Below are 19,120 nucleotides of genomic sequence, written 5' to 3'. Positions count from 1 at the left end.
AAAATTCCAGCCAAGTGATATAAAGACTTTTTTATTCCTTGTTAATGAAACAAACTGCATTGCTTTAAAAAAAAAATATATATATATACATACATACATACATACATACATATATATATATATATATATATATATATATATGGGTTGTCAAACGATTAATCACATGCAAAATAAAAGTTTGTGTTTACATAATATATGTGGGTGCACTGTGTGCATATATTTTTTTTATATATATATATATAAAAATGTGTATGTGTGTTTTATGCCTTGACAAAATTATAATGGTTAAAATACAGAGTTGCTCAATTGAAATGTGCAATTCAAGACCCAATGTAAAGTTAAAACATGTATAAGTAACAATATTTGGTGTGACCACTAACACTGATTATTGATTATTAATAAAACTATTTAAAACTAATAAAAAAGTATTTGATGTACGAAATATTCCCGATCCAGGAGAGCTGCTTTCACCCACACCAAAACGATATCATGAAAGTGCGTATATACCATGAATTTAATGTCTAGTGCATGCTATTTATACGGCAAAAATGTTTTTTTTTTTTGTTTTTTTTTTGCATGCATATATGCACTGTAAATCTCTTGGGAAGGATTGGGATGTTGAGTGTGTGCACATTACATGCCATAAAGTGCGCAACATTTACATCCAAAAACTATTTTTTGGCATGGCAGACATCAACTCATCAACTCAGATGAGATTTTTTTAATTGTTAAGCAGCGTTTGCCAATTCTTAAACCTCTTAAAACAGAAACACGCCTACATCACACAATTAGCCAAATAGTTAATTTTCTGCCCAAAACCACATTTCCTTAAACAAAAACAAACTCTGCAGATTTTTCATTTTTAATTACTCTATGCCCCATAAACTATAAACAGTTTTTAGAGATAAAACTCTTTACATTCGATTATCATGAAAACAAATCTCAGAGAACGGTCGACTAGGTACCGATGTGTTATTAGACCAAAGGCTCATTTTGCGGCGGACTTCTCCTTTAAAAGAATGAGAGGAATGTGTTTAAATGACTGTATGCATTATTTATTGATCAAACACCTTTACAACCGGAAACAAACACCTCCATGAATTCATAAACATTATAAAAACCAAATGTATGAAATAACATGAAACAAAGCAAGCAAAGACATAATATATTAAAATTTCAAAAACCAAATGTGAAGGACTATTGTAAAAAGAAAAGACAAAGATGGCAAAAAGATGATTGACTTCCCTTTGGTCCACAATGCAAAACAGTAATGATAAAGTTCATGTCAGAGAACAACGGACTCTCCCGAACCCGACAATCAGGAGTTTAAAACCGCAATAAATAACAAAACTAAAGTATTACAGTACTTTAACATAGCACATCACTCATTATAATATTCCCAGTGTAACTGGAGCGCTGTGGAAATGACCCAGACGTGTGTGTGTGCATCCAAAACACCTGAGAGGAAGACTTCAGAGGAAACAAGAGGAGCTTCACAGACGACCCTCCGCTCTGAAACTCACGGGTCGCCGGGATCCTCCACGAGTCCATGCTTGCCCTCGAGGACTTTCACCGTAGCCGAGAGAGCGCTGACAGACGACACGAGAAAACAAGGTTATGTTTTACATCCCTACAGAATAAATCACTGTCTAATCTTTCAGATGCAGTCAGATCCATAAAGCAAACAGGTCCTGGAGATCCTGTAATCCTGGGGTGCCTTCGATCACTAGAGCGAGCCGTCGCTGTCTTTGGAATAAAATGCTAAAGTATCTGCTTAAAAAAAATCCTTTATCAATAGCTTTCAACCAGATAGAGTGTTTATAGTGTGTTGTGTTCTTTTGTATTGTTGTATTTGTATTGTATAGCACTTTTGTGGCATGGAAAGTGCTTAATAATAAATAAAACATTTAAAAAGGGGTGATGAACTGAGAAATCAAATTGTCCTTGAGCTTTTGACATCTAAGAGGTCATCATATTATAAGAATATCCTGTAAGTTTCAGAACTGAAATCGTCCTTGTTAGTCCAGAAAAAGCTTTTATTGACACCAGCCTCTGAAAACGACTCATTTTTCAAAGTGGGGAACTATGACGTCAAAGAGGATAAAACCCCACCCCCGCAGAAGAAGATCAACGCCTACTTCAACACCTTTAGCCCCGCCCACCGATTCGCGCATTACAAGCATATCTAAATAACATAGATGCCTACTTGTTGTGATAAAACAGGCCTATGGTTGAATTGGTCATTTTGTATATAATTTTATTGTTTCTTTTAAAACAATGCCGAAATTTCTCTCTCTTTTTTAGATTTTGACATTATTATTTTACACCAAAAAAAAAAAAAAAAATGCATGCTGCACATGTTCTTGTGGAATAAAGTATATTTTATACAAAATACCCATGCGTTTTTGTTTTTTTCTATTAAACAATCAAAATCATCTTACAAATACATAGCTTCAATTTCAAAACAATTAAAGATTTTTGTAAACACAATAAATAAATAAATAGAACATAAAATATCACAGAGGTCTAATGAGTTATCCAATTGTGTATAATTTTGAAAACCTCCAATGCTTGTCTTGTTTTTATTAGTTAACTCCTTCATAAAAAAAAACAAAAAACAAAAGGTCTTACCTTCGTAAATCTACACGTAGCCTATGTATAAACTGCTTAGCTAAAATTATTAAACTGTTATACATTAAAATGCCCATAAGTTTCAAGTATTATTTTTTCTTGATCAGGAAGTAACTCATAATACAATGAAACGGATAACTGAAACTATCTACAATTATATTACACAAAATCAATGTTTTTAAAAATGCTTATTGTACTGTAATGTAGCATCATAACATACGTATAGTTCATGTTCAATAAAAGCCGTTTCATGTGTAAAATACCCTCCAAATTACGTTAGGTGGCGTTATTAGATTTCGAACCTAAGCTCCGCCCCTCACCTACGGCCCTGGCGCTTGTGTTGGCGGGTGTTGGTTAGAACGTAACTCCGCCCCTTACTTCCGGTTCTGGCGTTGGGGTTCTGAAACTGGTGTGCTGCGGGTCTGCAGCTGGATACTATAGCAATATTGTGGAAGAAGACGGTCGCTGCATAAGCTTCCTCTGGACTCCAATAGGACTGCATGGATAAACTTTATTTTTAATGACGTTCCAGCTGATGAGGGTAAAACATCGTCCGTCTGTTCACTTCATTTCACTGAGGATTGTTTTGTAAACAAGACTGGATTTGCAGACGATTAAGAGTAAATAACGGTGCTGTGCCGTCTATATCGGATCTGACAGGAATGGTGTAACACACGGACTCTGGGCCGAACATGTATGGGCGAATCATTCCGGTCGCCATTTTACAACATTGGACATTTTCAAAACAATTTCCCCCACGTGGACCGACGAGTGAGTCGAAACTCATTATAATATGCAAAACTGTTATCCACTCACAGCAGTGGGCGTTTACTTCCAAGTCTTCAGTGCGAGACGCCCATAAAAACAGAGCGTTTCTGAGCTAGGCTCAAAACTAGGGTAGAAAATAGCCTATTACTTATTCATTTTGATGTTTTTGAATGCAAAAACCAAGCGAACGTCATAAGTTGACCTCAGACAACAATATAATACAATTTAAAAAGCCAGTTCATGACCCCTTTAAAACTCCTGTAGTGTGAGCCAGGGATTAGGTGAACAAACAGTTTTTTTAACATTAATAATAGGCCTGATTAGAAATATTTCTTGAGCAGCAAATCACATCAGCATATGATTACCCCAGGAAGAGTTCATGTTTTCTCACGTGGCCGGACGTTGGACTCATGAACAATAAAAAAAGTTTTGTTTGAATTCATTAAAACTGATTTGCCGAAATCAAAACCCGTACAGTGAAAGGGATTAGCCACTAGCGCGAGTCCGGATCGAATCAGACAGCAGAGGATTCACAATGATTTGTCCCAAAAGAATCATTAATTCTCAATGTAGAGTCTGTTATTGCTATGGTCCGATGCGTATGAAGGGAGCGCTGTGATTGGATGATGACCAGTGTCGTGATCATTCTCTAATGTTGTGTTGCTGTTGCATCACTCAGTGGTTAGATCAGTGAGCGTAGCATTCAATAAACAGGACAAGTAAATTGGGCCCAATATGCAGGACGTCCCGGCTAATACGTCCCTAGTATCAGTATACATAGTTTCACTGATTGCTTTTGAAAGACTTTTAAATGATATAGAGGCTATACATACTGTTTGTAAATGCTATGAATAATTAGTTGGATGATTCTTGCTTCTATGTTTTATGTTTATGCTATATGTTCCATGTTTTGTTTTTTGTTTTTTTTGTCATGTCTGCAACTTTGTTATTTTTGCTGCTGCCTGTCTTGGCCAGGACACTCTTGGAAAAGAGATTTTTTAATCTCAACGTTAAATAAAGGTATTAAATACCGGATCCGTGCAGCTCTTAAAGTGACAGCAGCCTAATAATCCTTCTTAAACATGAGACAGAGATATAATCACTCATTTCAATAATGTTGGTATACCGTGCAGCCCTAATACTAAACATGCATCCGAAACCGCATACTGTCTAGTTGCTACTACATTTGGTTTTAAATGCTTCACAACTATTAAAAAGTGTGTTTTATATACAGGATTCCCACACCCTGGTTAGCTTCCAATTCAAGGACCTTTCAAGGTACAATACCGTTAAATTCAAGGACTTAATGACGGGACACATTTCAAGTGAGACCAAGGTTACATAGTTTCAGCAGTTTTAGACTATTTTTGCAATGTTTCACAGTGTGTCTGTGAAATGTTGAGGTATCGACGTAATAGTTTTGTGCACATGTGAATGTCATGCCAAAATACAACACAAAGTACCTCACATGGGAAACACTTAACGAAACGAAATGCGCAAATGCACGTGACTAATGTAAACCAAGCAAGCGAGTATGCATAGGCCACGAAGTGTTGGCGAAATAACAGGTTAGCGGACCGGAGGGAATAATATATAATTTTTTTCAGAAACTTCTTGCACAAAATAAATTCAAGCACTTTCAAGGACGAGTATATTTGGATGTTTACTTTCCAGGGCCTTGAATTTTTGTTTTCAGATTCACAAATTTTCAAGGATTTCAAGGACCAGTGGGAACCCTGTATATAGTATGAATGGCATTTAGGTGAACTACATCCACTTCTGTGGCCTCATGGGATGTGGTTCACAACTACACTAAGAGTTTTTCATCTTAAGCCTAGTTCACACTACGTGATTTTAAGCCCGATTTAAGCCCGATTTGCAAATCGTTGAGTCGCCGACAAGTCAGGGTGTTATCGCGTGCAAATCGCGGGCGATTAGCGGACGATTAACGCTCGCCAATCCGTTAGTGTGAAAGAGCCAACAACGCATCAAAGACAGCTCGCAGACAGCTCGCAGACAGGTCACCGAGCTCAGAAAAATATCTAGCATGCTAGATATCTCGAGCAGTCGCGCGACTCAATCTCAGTGATGTCATGAGTACAGCCAATCATAGCAACGCATGGGTTGAGGACACCAGGTAAATCTTACTTTTTCTTTTTTGCATTTTTTTTCTCAGAGCAGATCGTCGAGCAAACAGTGTGCAGCACTAGTTTCTGTCTGACGTCCATATTCGCGTGTTGTGTTCTTCTCTGCAGTTTCGCGTCATTTCTGGTTCGTTTTATTGCGTGGTTTTTCGTTACAAAACATGGTTTCTAGACCAGATAGAATCGTGTTGTTGTCAACTCGTTATTTGTTTGATTATTTTCAGGATTTAGACCGTATTATAGTACTGAAACAGCTCTCATTGAGTCACAAATGATATGCTCTTATCATCCGATCGTGGTTGTATCTATGTAGTGCGTTGTTAACTCGTGTAGTGAGTTACCTCCTGTTGTGGATCAATCACGTTGTGTTGTGTGGTGTGAACAGCTAAACAACTTGAACACTCATGATTTCACTGAGAGCAAGTCATGTAGTGTGAACTGCACAGTTCAGCCCGACATTTTAAAATCATGTAGTGTGAACTAGGCTTTACTCTGTTCTTGCCTCTTATATAGTAGAGAAGAGTTCGACTGCGGACGCAACTCGAGTTAATGTGAGTCACTCACCACCCCGGTCTGATGATCCGGTATCTGCCACACACGGACAGATCCACGACTGTCGAACCCAAGCGGTTCTGATGTCCAATCGGGCCTCCGTCCACCACCACCGCCAGCCTGGGCCACAGATCCTTAAACTCCTGCAGAACACACACACACACGTCAAACCCAGACCAAAGCCCACTGAGAAAGCATTGGGAGTCGTGGAGTCCTGTGCTTACGCTAGCAGCGACCGTACTGGTCTGAGCGCTGACGTTAGCGCTGGTGAGCGCGAGCGGTTCGCCACACATCTGACAGAGGCGTCTCAAGAACGGGTGATCTGGGATACGGACCCCTATGAGCTGCAGCAAACACAACATTAATGACACACAACAGGGAAAACACTCACTGGTGAAATCACTGGTGTTTCTGACGTCACAAACCAATCAGATCAACGTGTGATCGTCAACCAGTGGAGTGAGTGGAGGCGGGGCTCATTTGCATATTCATAGAAACGCACATACTAAATGAGGCGAGGGTGTCGAGTTACATTAAAGATTTTTTTTTTGTTGTCATTTTGGTGATCAAAGATGAGTTGCATGTTACAAGAGATACAATTACTGACTACAGGGGGACTTTAAATATATTTTAAAGGACACTTAAGTGTATTTAAAAACCCAACACTTTCAGGACTCTTTGGTAACACTAATTTACTGTTGTAATAACTATAAATGATGCATAATTACATTAACTAGTAACTAACCCTCAAACAAACCCGAATCCTACCCCACAGTACGTGCACATACAACATTTCACCTTAAAGTACATTTTAAATCTTTGTTTTAATAATCTTGTGTCATGCGTTACAGTACACTGATTCTGATTTGTTAAAGTACATGTAAAGCATTTGATTATAAATTTTACGGTAGTGCGTTATGAGTTTACGGTATAACATTTAAAGTTAAAATGTACAAAATTGCATTAAAATGTGTAATTACAGATCCATTTAAATACATGACATACAAGATTCAATAGAAATATTTTGGTTTATTATAAATACATTCAGCCAAAACGAAGTGACCATATTTTAAATACATTTACATAAATAATTATGGAATTACATATTAAGATGTTTTTAAGTGGATCAAAAAGCACAACAAAATTCAACTAATTTAATATAGATTTAAACTAGGTTTGATTTAATTGCAAGTAACGTACAGTTAAGTACATGGACACATAACATTCAGACTTAAGTATATTCTATTAAAGGTGCAGTGTGTAAGTTTTAGCAGCATCTAGTGTTGAGGTTGTGAATTGCACCAAACAGAAGTTACAGGAAGTGATGTCATCGTCTGAGACAGCAGAGAGGAGGCAGTTAAGTAATGAGGTTTCTTTACAAATTATATTTACTTAGAGACAAATCATGTTACCGTAGTAACATGCCGATGTAAGCGGACCCGCGGATTTGCAGAGATCATCAACAGTTTATTATGTAAGGTCTTTAAACGCCACTAATAAACATATGTATATGATGTTGCATTTCTGTCAACAGATCCTCCTAAATATTACACAATGCACCATTAAAGTACATTATAGGTCGAGGGGTGTGTTTCCGCACACAGATCCTAACCTTAGTGAAGGGATTGAGATCGGCGTTAAGTGTGTGTGATCTCTCCAGAACGAGTGTGACGGGTCCCGGCAGCAGATCCGACAGCAGATCCTCAGTCACAGACACACGGCAGAACCTGCACACACCAGAACCAGCCGCACCTTCAGCAACATCAATATCACTGCATTACATCAACACTAGGGATGCACCGATATGAACATTTTGGCCGATACCGATAACCGATAATTCTTTATATTTGAAAGCCGATAACCGAAATATCGGCCGATAAATCTAAATCCAATTTTTATATAATTTTTGAGATCCTGATTGCAAAAACCATTAAAATCCATTTCCCAATCACACAATTATAATGTTCTTATTATAATTTCATGTAGCCGATATGACGTATCGGCTATACAACACTATAATGAGAACGTCATTATAATTGTGCGCTTGGGACATGGATTTATTTGTGAGACTTTTGTTTTTGTAATCAGGCTCTCAAAATTAGATACAAATTTGGATTTAAGTTTATCGGCCGATATATTGGTTATCGGCTTTCAAATATAACGAATTATCGGCATCGGCCAACATTTTCATATCGGTGCATCCCTAGTATTAAACATGGGAATCATTAAAAAGGCTTTTTATGCTATTGTATGCTAAATTTTTTAAATGTAAGCAACTAATTTAGACGTGCAAACTGAGTGCTGGTGTGATGGGAAGTTTGTGCTCGGCTTTGTTTTTATGAGAGAACATTTAATTTTAAAACCTTTCCGCAGGCCAGTAGATTATTATTTACTGACCCCCACTTATTATGGACCCCCACTCATGTACACATGAGTGGGGGTCAAGTTAAACATTTTAGCTTGAATTTTATTTTATACTGTGCATTGTGCCAAGTAAATATTTGCATAATTTGTAATTGAATTATTTTTTGAAAATGTTATATTAATTTGTGCAATTGCAATGCCTTGATTTTAGTTTGAAGTTTGTACACCGTCATAGCCATAAATTAAATGATACTAATATTTGGCATAATTTCGGTGTTTCGGTTTTCGGCCTTGGTTTCCTCGTTTTCAGCCAAGAATTTTCATTTCGGTGCATTCCTACTCTTCTGCTCACCAAGGCTGCTTTTGATCAAAAATACAATAAATATTGTGAAATATAATTTTAAAGTTTGCTATTTGAACATATTATAAAGTGTAATTTATTCCTGTGATCAAAGCTGAATTTTCAGCATCATTACTCCAGTCTTCAGTGTCACATGATCCTTCAGAAATCACTCTTATATGATGATCTGATGATCAAGAAACATTTATGATTATTAGCAATTTATTTGTGGAAACTGTGATAAATTATTTTAAATAGAATAGATACGTAACATAAAAAAAAGAGCTTTGAGTGAGATTTTTTTTTGTCTGCAGTACCAAACGCTTCCACTAGAGGACTTTCATGAAATTAATTTGACCACGAAACAGAACAAGTGTGACTATTTTTTTTCAGGACCGTTTAACCTTTTTGAATCATGTCCAATGTTTTTTGATGCCGAATGCCGAAACTTATGGAAGCTTGTTTCCGCCACAGAATAAAACGTTTTTAAAAGATAATTGTGACTCTCACAATTGCGAGTTTACATCTCGCAGTTCGGACTATTTCTCAAAACTGTGAGGTATAAAGTCAAAATTGCAACTCGTAATTCTGAATTTATAACATGCAATTGCGACTTTATTTCAACTAAAATTCTGACTTTATATCTCGCAATTGTGAGATAAAAAGTCGCAATTACCTTTTTTATTTTTCGTTATGTGGCAGAAACAAGCTTCCCTTCACTAAGTACAATTCCCTTCACTAAAAAAAAGCAGCTCAATTTTCCCGAAGAGCACGCGAGAGTTGAAGGCGCTGCTGGAGAACTGCACCTGTATATGTCCTGCACTTCCCCGACACAGATGGCGAGAGGCTTGTCCCTGTTCCGGCCCTTGATGTCGTAAACCCGTCGCACGGCGGAGGAGTTCTGGGCCACACAGGCCAGACCGTAGATGGTGTCGGTGGGCAGAGCTACGACCTGCCCGTTCCCCAGAGCCTCTGACGTGGACCTCAGCGCCTCCAGAACACACTCTGACACACACACAACCGGGAGGAACACAGATCAGAACACACTGACACACACAACTAGGAGGAACAAATGCGTCTTAAAGCATCAACGGGCTCCAACATTCACATTTGTTTTATTATTATTGGTATTTAAGACTCACATTGAAAGACTTGGAAACATTTGGTTTGTCTATTCTAATTTCTGCAAACACCTCGTATCATGTTCAGATCCATCAATCCTACTATAGGTCAGGGCTTCCCAATCCTTTTAATCCCAAAATATGATCATTCGCACGTGAGTGACCCTCATCCTAACATTGAAAAGATAGCAATCTGTATTTGTTTATGTATAACGACCCAATTAATGCTGTAAAAAAAAAAATCATATTATAAATGTGTAAAGTATTTTGTTTTTCTATTTTCTCACTGTAAGTTTGCAGATGTAAGATATGTATTTTGTTCATGCATTTATTTATGCATATATATTATCTATTTAAATCATACTTCATTTATATTATGCAGTTTTTAATTTTAATCTATTTATTAATTTCCTAACTTTATGATTTTTATTTATTTTACCATTGATTTTATTTTTCAGTTATTTTTATTAGTTATTTTAATCAAAGTTGTATTTATAGTCATTGTTTTGTTTAGATGAAATCTAAATTATTTATTTAATTTAATCAAATGTATTAACTTTTATTTATTTAAATCAAATATATACAAATCACTATTTTTACTTTTTTTAATTGATTATTTGTTTAAAACAAGTATTATTTATTTAATAACAAGTATTATTTTTTTCTTTCTTATTTTAATAATGTTTTTATTTATTTTATTTATCATCTATTTTATTATCAGTTTACTTAATTTTATTTATTTATTTTAATTAACGTTTTATTATTAGAAAAAAACATTTGGGGGGTGTTAGATGAATCTTATTTTTATTTATTTCAATTTTTTTTTTAAACTGCTTTTTATCTAACGGGCCTCAGTTTGAATACCCCTGCTATAGATTGTTATGAATATTACATTATTAAAAATACGATAATCTGAACAAAGACTGCAATAATTGTTATGGATGAATGAACAAACATTTTAAATATGAACTGTCCCACAGTGTTGACATCACCAACCATTTCGCCCAAAATAAAGTAAAAAGTATAAGCGTTTCATACTTCACGTAAAGAACATGCTTGATATTAAAACTGTTAAACGTGCAAAATAATATTGTTAATAAGTGATCACCTTTAAACAAGCAAATTATGCAAAAACAAAAGGTAAAATTTAATTATAGGTCATTTAACACAGAAATTGCCAGCTATGACATCATGACAAAAGCAGACAAAATATGAGTTTTTGTGTCCAAAATATGAAATAGAAATGACACTTAAGTAAAAATATTTAAGTCACCGTTGGACATTTCAAAGGACAATTCACACACAGAACAAACAAGTTACTGTATGAAAATTATCTTTCAAATTAGGAGCGCGTTTAAAGTTACTCTTGTAAAATATAAAGGAAACTCTTGGTTATGAAACATTAGCAGAAACCAAAGACAGTAAAAAAACACCCCAGAAGTGCTTGTTATCGACGGATATCATAAGCGAGATTTCTAACTTAGTTGAGGGAGTCTTACCGCGCTGCTGTGACGTCAGATCCTCTGCGTCAAGAGGTGGAATCCGCAGGACTCTCGTCTTCAGCTCTTTACACATGATGACACTCTTAAAGGGCTTGTTTCGTGTATAAGATGAAGTATTTAAACGTGTGCAGGTAGTACGAATAAACCTGAAGAAGACCATAAACAGCTGCGCTCAATGACGAGCATGCTTTCACACAACAGGAAGCCGCGGCTGACAGCACTTCAAAATATAAGTCCCGCTGAGGCAATGCTGCGGTTGTGTTACAAAACAAACTTAAAGTCCCCCTGCAGTCAATAATTGTAACCATTAAAACGCATCTTTCATCACCAAAATTACACATTTAAACGTTTTTTCCTATGGAAAGAAAAGTAATTCCTTAAAATAGCTTGAATGTAAGTCTGTTTGTACAAGAATAAAGTTCCACATACATGCGCATCAGATACCTGTGTGTGTTTACAGGGGTTTCATGAGATACCTCTCCTAATGTGCATCAGATCCCTGTGTGTTTACAGGGGTTTCATGTGAGATACCTGTCCTAACTGTACATGTGCATACCCGTGTGTGTTTACAGGGGCTTCATGAGATACCTCTCCTAACTGTACATGTACATCAGATACCTGTGTGTGTTTACAGGAGTTTCATCTGAGATATGTTCCCGTCCACATCAGACAGTATAAAGAAGGGTCCACACATCAGACAGCTTCCGTCTAACTATCAAGCCCCGCCCACACGTGACGGGATTGGTCGCATGTTTGTGATGCAGCAAACAGGGGCGTTTTTGAGACTGTCTTTGGTTCACTGCAGTTTTAAGGAGAAAATACTCAGCAAAGCTGTCGACTAATGAACTTAGACATGGTTTGACTTAAAGCATATTAAAAACACCACATAGACACATAAACAAATACTTATTTTTCACCTCAGGGGGGGCTTTAAATGACTGTGGTGATTTAGTCTCGCAAGAACGACCAATTAAGTGCAAATACCCAGGTGCATCCTGTTAAGACCAATAAATATAATTAACTTGCTGATGTAATTAATTATGACTAATGAATAATTGATATAATTAAGACCGACTGCATCTGGATGTATAACCAACACTAAAAATGGCGTCAACTGCAGGTAAGACATTTTCATACATTTGAAGAAACATTATATAGGTTAATTTAATTATTTATAAATCTCCCGCTTCAGGAAAACCTGAAGACACTAATGCCCAGGAAGAAAATCTACACACAAATCGGGTAAATTGTATGTTTTTGCATTTATGTTTGAAAACCACACTCCTTTTTTAATTCTTTTATTTAAAACAGTGTCCTTCTGAGAGAAACCTGGAGGCTCTTGATGCCCTAATCTCTGAGAGAAAGGCGCAGATCTGTCTCTGCGACGCGATCATGAACGACCTGTTGGAAATCCAGAACATCATCGCTGTGGGTTCAATACGGTTTTATAGAGTTGCTTTTAAAAGGCTTTTCAACTCTATTTATTCAAGTTTTTATTTTGGTAGGAAAAAGGCCTTGAGAACACGTCATATCCAGGACCAGATAACTGAGCAGATTATGATTTGTAATGTGTGTGTGTGTGTGTGTTTAAAAATAAAATCTATGATGTGAAAGTGTTGGGATGGAACAATTTCTTACTGAAACAAGAAATAATGTAACCAATTACACAGGGTTTTACTGGTATTGTATTGCTTTTTGATTCAAAAAGTTATTACTTTGCCATAATACTTTATACAAAACAAGCATATGAGAAAATTTTCACATTATACATTCTTTAAAAATACAGATCTTTACAGTTTCCTCACACTCTGGGTATCAAAAGCAATCATTATGGAAGCATTTGTGACTCGACTAACATGCCGGACCAGGAGATCAGAATTTCTGAATAAATATCTTCTATGGAAAGCAACTGTTTAAGAAGCAATATTAATATTTTTGTTGCACAGAAGGACCAAATCATCAGTTAATGCATTCAGAAGACCCTCGTGTGAATGAAAGCGTAATGATGATGATGGCACCTGACGAAGGTGGAATGATTCAACATCTTGAAGGTCAAGCAAGTAGTTTTTCACAACTATTTTTCCAACATTAAAACAAATGCATGATTTTTATGTCATGTGAGTGTCAAAAAAATTACATAAAGCAGCAAAAGTTCTCAACAGGAATATATATATATATATATGTATATATGTATGTATATATAAACATTGCAATGCCCAGATACAAAACAAAACAACAGATTAAGTCACATCAAACATAACTGTACACAACAACATTTTGATGGGTTAAGAAAAACAAAAAGGCTGTTAAATGTGAAATATTCAACGCAACAGGACAGTTTCACTCTATAGTGACTTGCATATGCTAAATATGAACGCTGACACGTGATATTTTGCATGTGAACATGTACAGATGGAGTGGTTTGATGGTCTGTGACACATTGCATAGTTGTTGTTAGTTGATGAATAAAAATTGGCTTCAGTCAACATTAATCTTTCATCCTGTAAAGTAACTAGTCCTATATGAAATGTCAACAAACAATAAGGTCAGAAAGCATGTACATTATTATTATTATTATGTTTATCGGCTGGATAAGTGCCGGTCATTAGGGAAAGAACTGTTGTTTAAACTATAATAAGTTTGCACAGTTTATAGATTAAAAAGAAACTGTAGTGGATAAATAAAGCACCGGATGGACACTGAGGGAGCGACGCACAGGCTCTAGCGCAGCGGCGGCTCGCGCTGTTATTTGGCACTGGACAGGAAAGGCTCAGTGTTTCTCCGCCGGGATCTGAGACGGGGAGGAATGAATGAGCGAGCTGGAGTTGTAAGGCAGTTCTCGAATAACAGGGTCTGGAGAACTACACACTACACACAGCTGACAGCGCAGGCAGTGCAGAGGCTCAGCTCTCGTCTCACACACACTCCTGTACAAAAATACAAATACAATCTAATGGCTGAAACATTTATCATTTAAAATCTACTATATATTTACATTACGGTCAGCTAGAGTCTTTACAGCAGTGGTTTAGAAGAGAGGGGCGAACGAGCGCAGGCTGAACTGTGGCCGGGTAGTGCAGTACACACACACACACTCACTCACTGACTCACTGACTCAGACACTCACCGACTCACTCACTGACTCAGACACTCACTGACTGACTTACTGACTCAGACACTCACCGACTCACTGACTCACTCACTGACTCAGACACTCACCGACTCACTCACTGACTCAGACACTCACTGACTGACTCACTGACTCAGACACTTATGACTCACTCACTGACTGACTCACTGACTCAGACACTCACTCACTCACTGACTCACTCACTGACTCAGACACTCACTCACTCACTGACTGAGACACTCACTCACTGACTGACTCACTGACTCAGACACTCACTCACTCACTGACTCACTCACTGACTCAGACACTCACTCACTCACTGACTGAGACACTCACTCACTGACTGACTCACTGACTCAGACACTCACTCACTCACTGACTCACTCACTGACTCAGACACTCACTCACTCACTCACTGACTCAGACACTCACTCACTGACTGACTGACTGACTCAGACACTCACTGACTCATACACTCACTCACTGACTGACTCACTGACTCAGACACTCACTCACTGACTCACTCAGACACTCACTCACTGACTCACACACTCACTCACTCACTGACTCACTCACTGACTCAGACACTCACTCACTGACTCAAACTCACTGACTCACTAACTCAGACACTCACTCACTGACTGACTGACTCACTGACTCAGACACTCACTCACTGACTCAGACACTCACTCACTGACTCAGACACTCACTGGCTCACTGACTGACTCAGACACTCACTGGCTCACTGACTCACTCATTGACTCAGACACTCACTGACTCACTGACTGACTCACTCACTAACTCACTCACTCACTGGCTCACTGACTCACTCACTCACTGATTTAGACACTCACTCACTGACTCACTCACTTACTCACTCACTGACTGACTCACTCACTGACTGACTCAGACACTCACTCACTCACTCACTGACTCACTCACTGATTCAGACACTCACTGACTGACTGACTCACTGACTCAGACACTCACTCTAACACACACACTTTGCTGCTTGTTCTTCTGAATCCCTGAGTGGGCCACAAAAGAGACTCGTGGGATTTTCAGGAAAGGAAAGTGCAGGGGGACGTGACGAGACGCAGTGATCTGTAACAACCAATGAGAGAGAAGAAAGAAAACCCAAGCACACGCCCGTCACAAAGGCAAGATTACAGTGTCTGATCCCATCACAGAGGTTCAAGAGCTCATATTTCATCCAAAAATCAAGAGGACATTTTTTTGCATAAATAAAAATGTAAATTTAAATCAGTCTAAATTAAATTCAGTTTAATTTAATTTTTTTTTTTTTTTTTACATGAACATCGCGGATGTTAATAGCCATAATATTCGAAACGGTTCTACAATTGGGTTAATTTCTTTATGCAAAAAACAAAAAAAAACATTTAATTTCTCCTTTTGATTATGGGAAATATGACCCGAAGAATTTCTAGACAGGTTTCGTGAGATCCACTTAAAGTATCTTGCTCCACCCAGTTAGGGGAGCGAAAATTGATTGAAAATGTGGGTAAAAGAGCTACATTAATCCAACAATTGAGTATTTTAATAAATTAACATATATAAAATTAAATACTAAGTTATAGGCAGCCAAAACAAACCTCGAAATTACATTTAAAAGGCAGGGAAATGTTCATCGCAGTTCATCCAGACGGACAAACCGTAAAATAAAGCATCTCAAAAATCACATTAACCACTGCAGCCTTTCCAATAAATTACACATAAAATACTTCAATGTGCAGGACTTCAGAGTAGATGATTCAAGCCATGATGGAGGCCTTACTGTTGAAGTCTCACATATATATATATCCCATGATCGATCTAGTGGATTTCAAGTTTAAAGTTAAGTACAGCATGTATGCCTCGTTTTGTACGTTGAATCTCTATAAGCAAATGTCAAATATTAATAATTGAGCGGGGTTAAAAGCTAATGAGACTCAAAGCTAATCAGGGCTGCACGATTAATCACAGTAAAACCGCACGCGATCTGGCAAAGGCTGCGATTATTGCAGTTTGTCTAGCGGCTGATCGGTAGTAAATGCTAAACTCCAGAGGGCGTCACACACACTGAAAATATCCCCCGCAGAAGTACGATAACGCACATCACTCCAGGAAACCCCTATGGGCTCCATAGTGTCTCTGTACCTGAATAAACAGACGATTGAAACGCTTCGATTGAGGAAACACGACTAATAAACACACGACTGCCTTATTCATCTCACAGAAGGACGAGCTCAGCTGTGCTTATGAAGGGAGTTTGGAGTAAAAGCATGTTATTAATGTTGTCTTTTGTTCATAAATGCGAATAAAGCTGCACGTTATAAGCTACTGAAACTCGCAGTTGCAGATAACTAATAATCACAGCCTTTGCCGTTTCAAAATCCCGACAAGCCAACTCGATTTAAGTGCGATTACGTGTGAATGTCGATTAATCGCGCAGCCCTGAGCATTATGAGAAGCTGCTCTGCCTGCCTTCAAAGTGCACCACAAACCACTGGTTTGGATGGTGTGTGTTAGAAGCGCATCTGTACACGGTACAGATGAACCTCTAGGGGGCGCCGCTGGGGAACTGGTCCAGCAGGGCCTCGATGTTGGCCGTGGTCTCCGGGCTGAGCAGGTCCAGCCCGTCGGCGGGGGGGTCGGGGGTCACGGGATCGGGGGCCGGCTCTGATGGAGGATCCTCAGGGAGAGATGGAGGAGCAGGAGGAGGTGATGTGGTCTTGGTCTTCTCCACTGAGGAGGGGGTGCTCTTGTCTTTAGCCGAGTCTCTGCAGGCACACTGACACTGGCAGGACTCCTCCTGCTTTATGATGATCACCGGCAGGCTCAGGCCGATCTGCTGCACTGCGTTCCCTGAAACACACACACAACTAGCTGTGATAATACACATTACCATGGAAGCAGGGCTTGACATTAACACCCAATGTAGGGCCCTATGATTTCCGCGATAACGAAATCACGGACGGAATCGCGGAATTGGCCAATTAATTTAGTGGATTTTTACATATTTGGTTTGAAATTCTGCTTTTGTGTGGGAGATGAACGCATGCAGATCTGGGCGACACAAACCCCTCAACCCGTCATTTCAGCTCCAATGAGGAAATCAAATCAATGAAAGCATGGCAGAGTGTGACTTTATTTAAACTTATATAAACGAATATAATTTATATTACAGCTTAAAGCTCATAACCATATTTTGTTGTTACTTGAGGAGTGCAGTGGTACGTTGCATCATGCAGTATTTGTCCTGAAAAGGCTCCTGAGTAAACGTCTGTATTACTTTAATAAATTTAAGGTCATTCCTAATTTATTTGTATTTTTTAATACATTTTAATCATTAACTTTAAAAGCATGCTATTTTTACAACTAAAATAACAGTCAAGGGTAAAAAAAAACCTAATTCCCAAAAATTAAAATGGAAAAAACTGAATTTGGGAAAAAATAAAATGGATTTCATAGGGCCCTACCAATGCGGGTGTATTTCAGCAGTGTGTAACGCAGTCACTCTTTTTAGCCACTTTGGCGGGTTGAATCTTATATAATATACATGTTTTCAATTGTAGTCTTTTAAAAAGGCATCTGAAATAATAAACTAAGTGCAATCTAGTGTTAATCACTGTATTGGACAATAATCATTATTGGCTGATAAAAGCTATTATTTTTTTTCACAATTGGCCATCGGAAGATTAACAGCAGATGATCAGGGCTGATTATATCCTGTCAATCAAAAGGGTGTGTAAAAATGTGAAATGGACAAATAAATACAACAGAACGAAAATACACATTAAACAGTGTTTAAAGTTTTTCATGAGGAGCACTAGCAGAGATATTCAGATAAATAATAAAAAAAATGGAATAATCAATTAAATGCACAATAACTGCATATGACGCCGCATAGTCTCACTGTACACATTAAATATAGATTCATCATTATTAAAGATTTATTTTGTCATTTGTTGATTATTGTTTATCATTAATGATAGACTGCAGCATTTATTAGGCTGCTGTCACTAATAATATACCGTTTTCTTTCTCAACTGTGTATGTTTACTTAAGACAAAACCCCCTGTGTTTACATGAATCCTCTACTATTTTTTTGTGCGTATCTGAAGCCCTTCTGCATATCAGGTTCGGCACGCAGAAAGCCGCCAGAAAGCGGGCCGCAGTTTAGCATCGGCAAACTGCATTTTACAACACTCACTTATTAGGGTGATTTGCATCTTAAAGGTGCAGTATACAAGACTCACAATTAGTGGTTGAAATGGGTACTGCAGTCAAAATTAAAAATATCGGACTCAACGCGCACACGGGTTGCCAGATTGAGGACACGCAAAAGGAAAGAACGCAATTGACAATGGAATGCGAGGAGACTTACACACTGATTTATGATTTTGTTGATTTCATGTTTTAATATGCTTTCGTTTATAGAGATTTTTAGGTGGATACCGAGGCTTTTCAGGTCGTCTAGAATCTGCGATCTCTGACACAGTTTGTTCACTGGCTTCCATGTGCTGTGTTTTCTGGTAGTGAAACACTTCTGGGTAAATTGGCAATGT

At 37.8% G+C, this 19,120-nt stretch overlaps 2 protein-coding genes and 1 long non-coding RNA gene across 4 annotated transcripts in view; 1 reads left to right on the top strand and 2 right to left on the bottom strand.

The window, feature by feature from the left end:
* Positions 1-1,029: 1,029 nt before the first annotated feature.
* On the bottom strand, positions 1,030-11,651 carry yrdc (yrdC N(6)-threonylcarbamoyltransferase domain containing). Its single transcript, XM_039651323.2, has 6 exons — positions 11,420-11,651; positions 9,606-9,804; positions 7,708-7,822; positions 6,320-6,439; positions 6,108-6,238; positions 1,030-1,589 (listed from the first exon to the last, which is right to left on the bottom strand). Exons 1-6 carry the CDS (start codon positions 11,580-11,582, stop codon positions 1,520-1,522), a joined length of 798 nt encoding a protein of 265 aa, XP_039507257.2. The 5' UTR covers positions 11,583-11,651; the 3' UTR covers positions 1,030-1,519.
* Positions 11,652-12,452: 801 nt separating this feature from the next.
* On the top strand, positions 12,453-13,035 carry LOC148976915 (uncharacterized). Its single transcript, XR_016145903.1, has 4 exons — positions 12,453-12,542; positions 12,615-12,664; positions 12,734-12,850; positions 12,928-13,035. It is a non-coding gene; the product is annotated as an uncharacterized LOC148976915 (long non-coding RNA).
* Positions 13,036-13,089: 54 nt separating this feature from the next.
* mtf1 (metal-regulatory transcription factor 1) overlaps positions 13,090-19,120 on the bottom strand; it is a 29,664-nt gene continuing 23,633 nt past the window's right edge. For both annotated transcript variants that reach the window (XM_039651308.2, XM_089118225.1), the window contains exon 12: positions 13,090-17,417. In XM_039651308.2, coding sequence (XP_039507242.2) covers positions 17,113-17,417 — 305 coding nt within the window. In that variant the 3' untranslated portion in view covers positions 13,090-17,112. The remainder of the gene's footprint in view (positions 17,418-19,120) is intronic.

Source organism: Pimephales promelas, chromosome 12, assembly GCF_988280905.1.
Source record: "Pimephales promelas chromosome 12, fPimPro1.hap1.1, whole genome shotgun sequence".
Taxonomy (NCBI): domain Eukaryota; kingdom Metazoa; phylum Chordata; class Actinopteri; order Cypriniformes; family Leuciscidae; genus Pimephales; species Pimephales promelas.
Note: the sequence above shows the minus strand (reverse complement) of the source record. Positions and strands in the feature narration are given on the sequence as shown.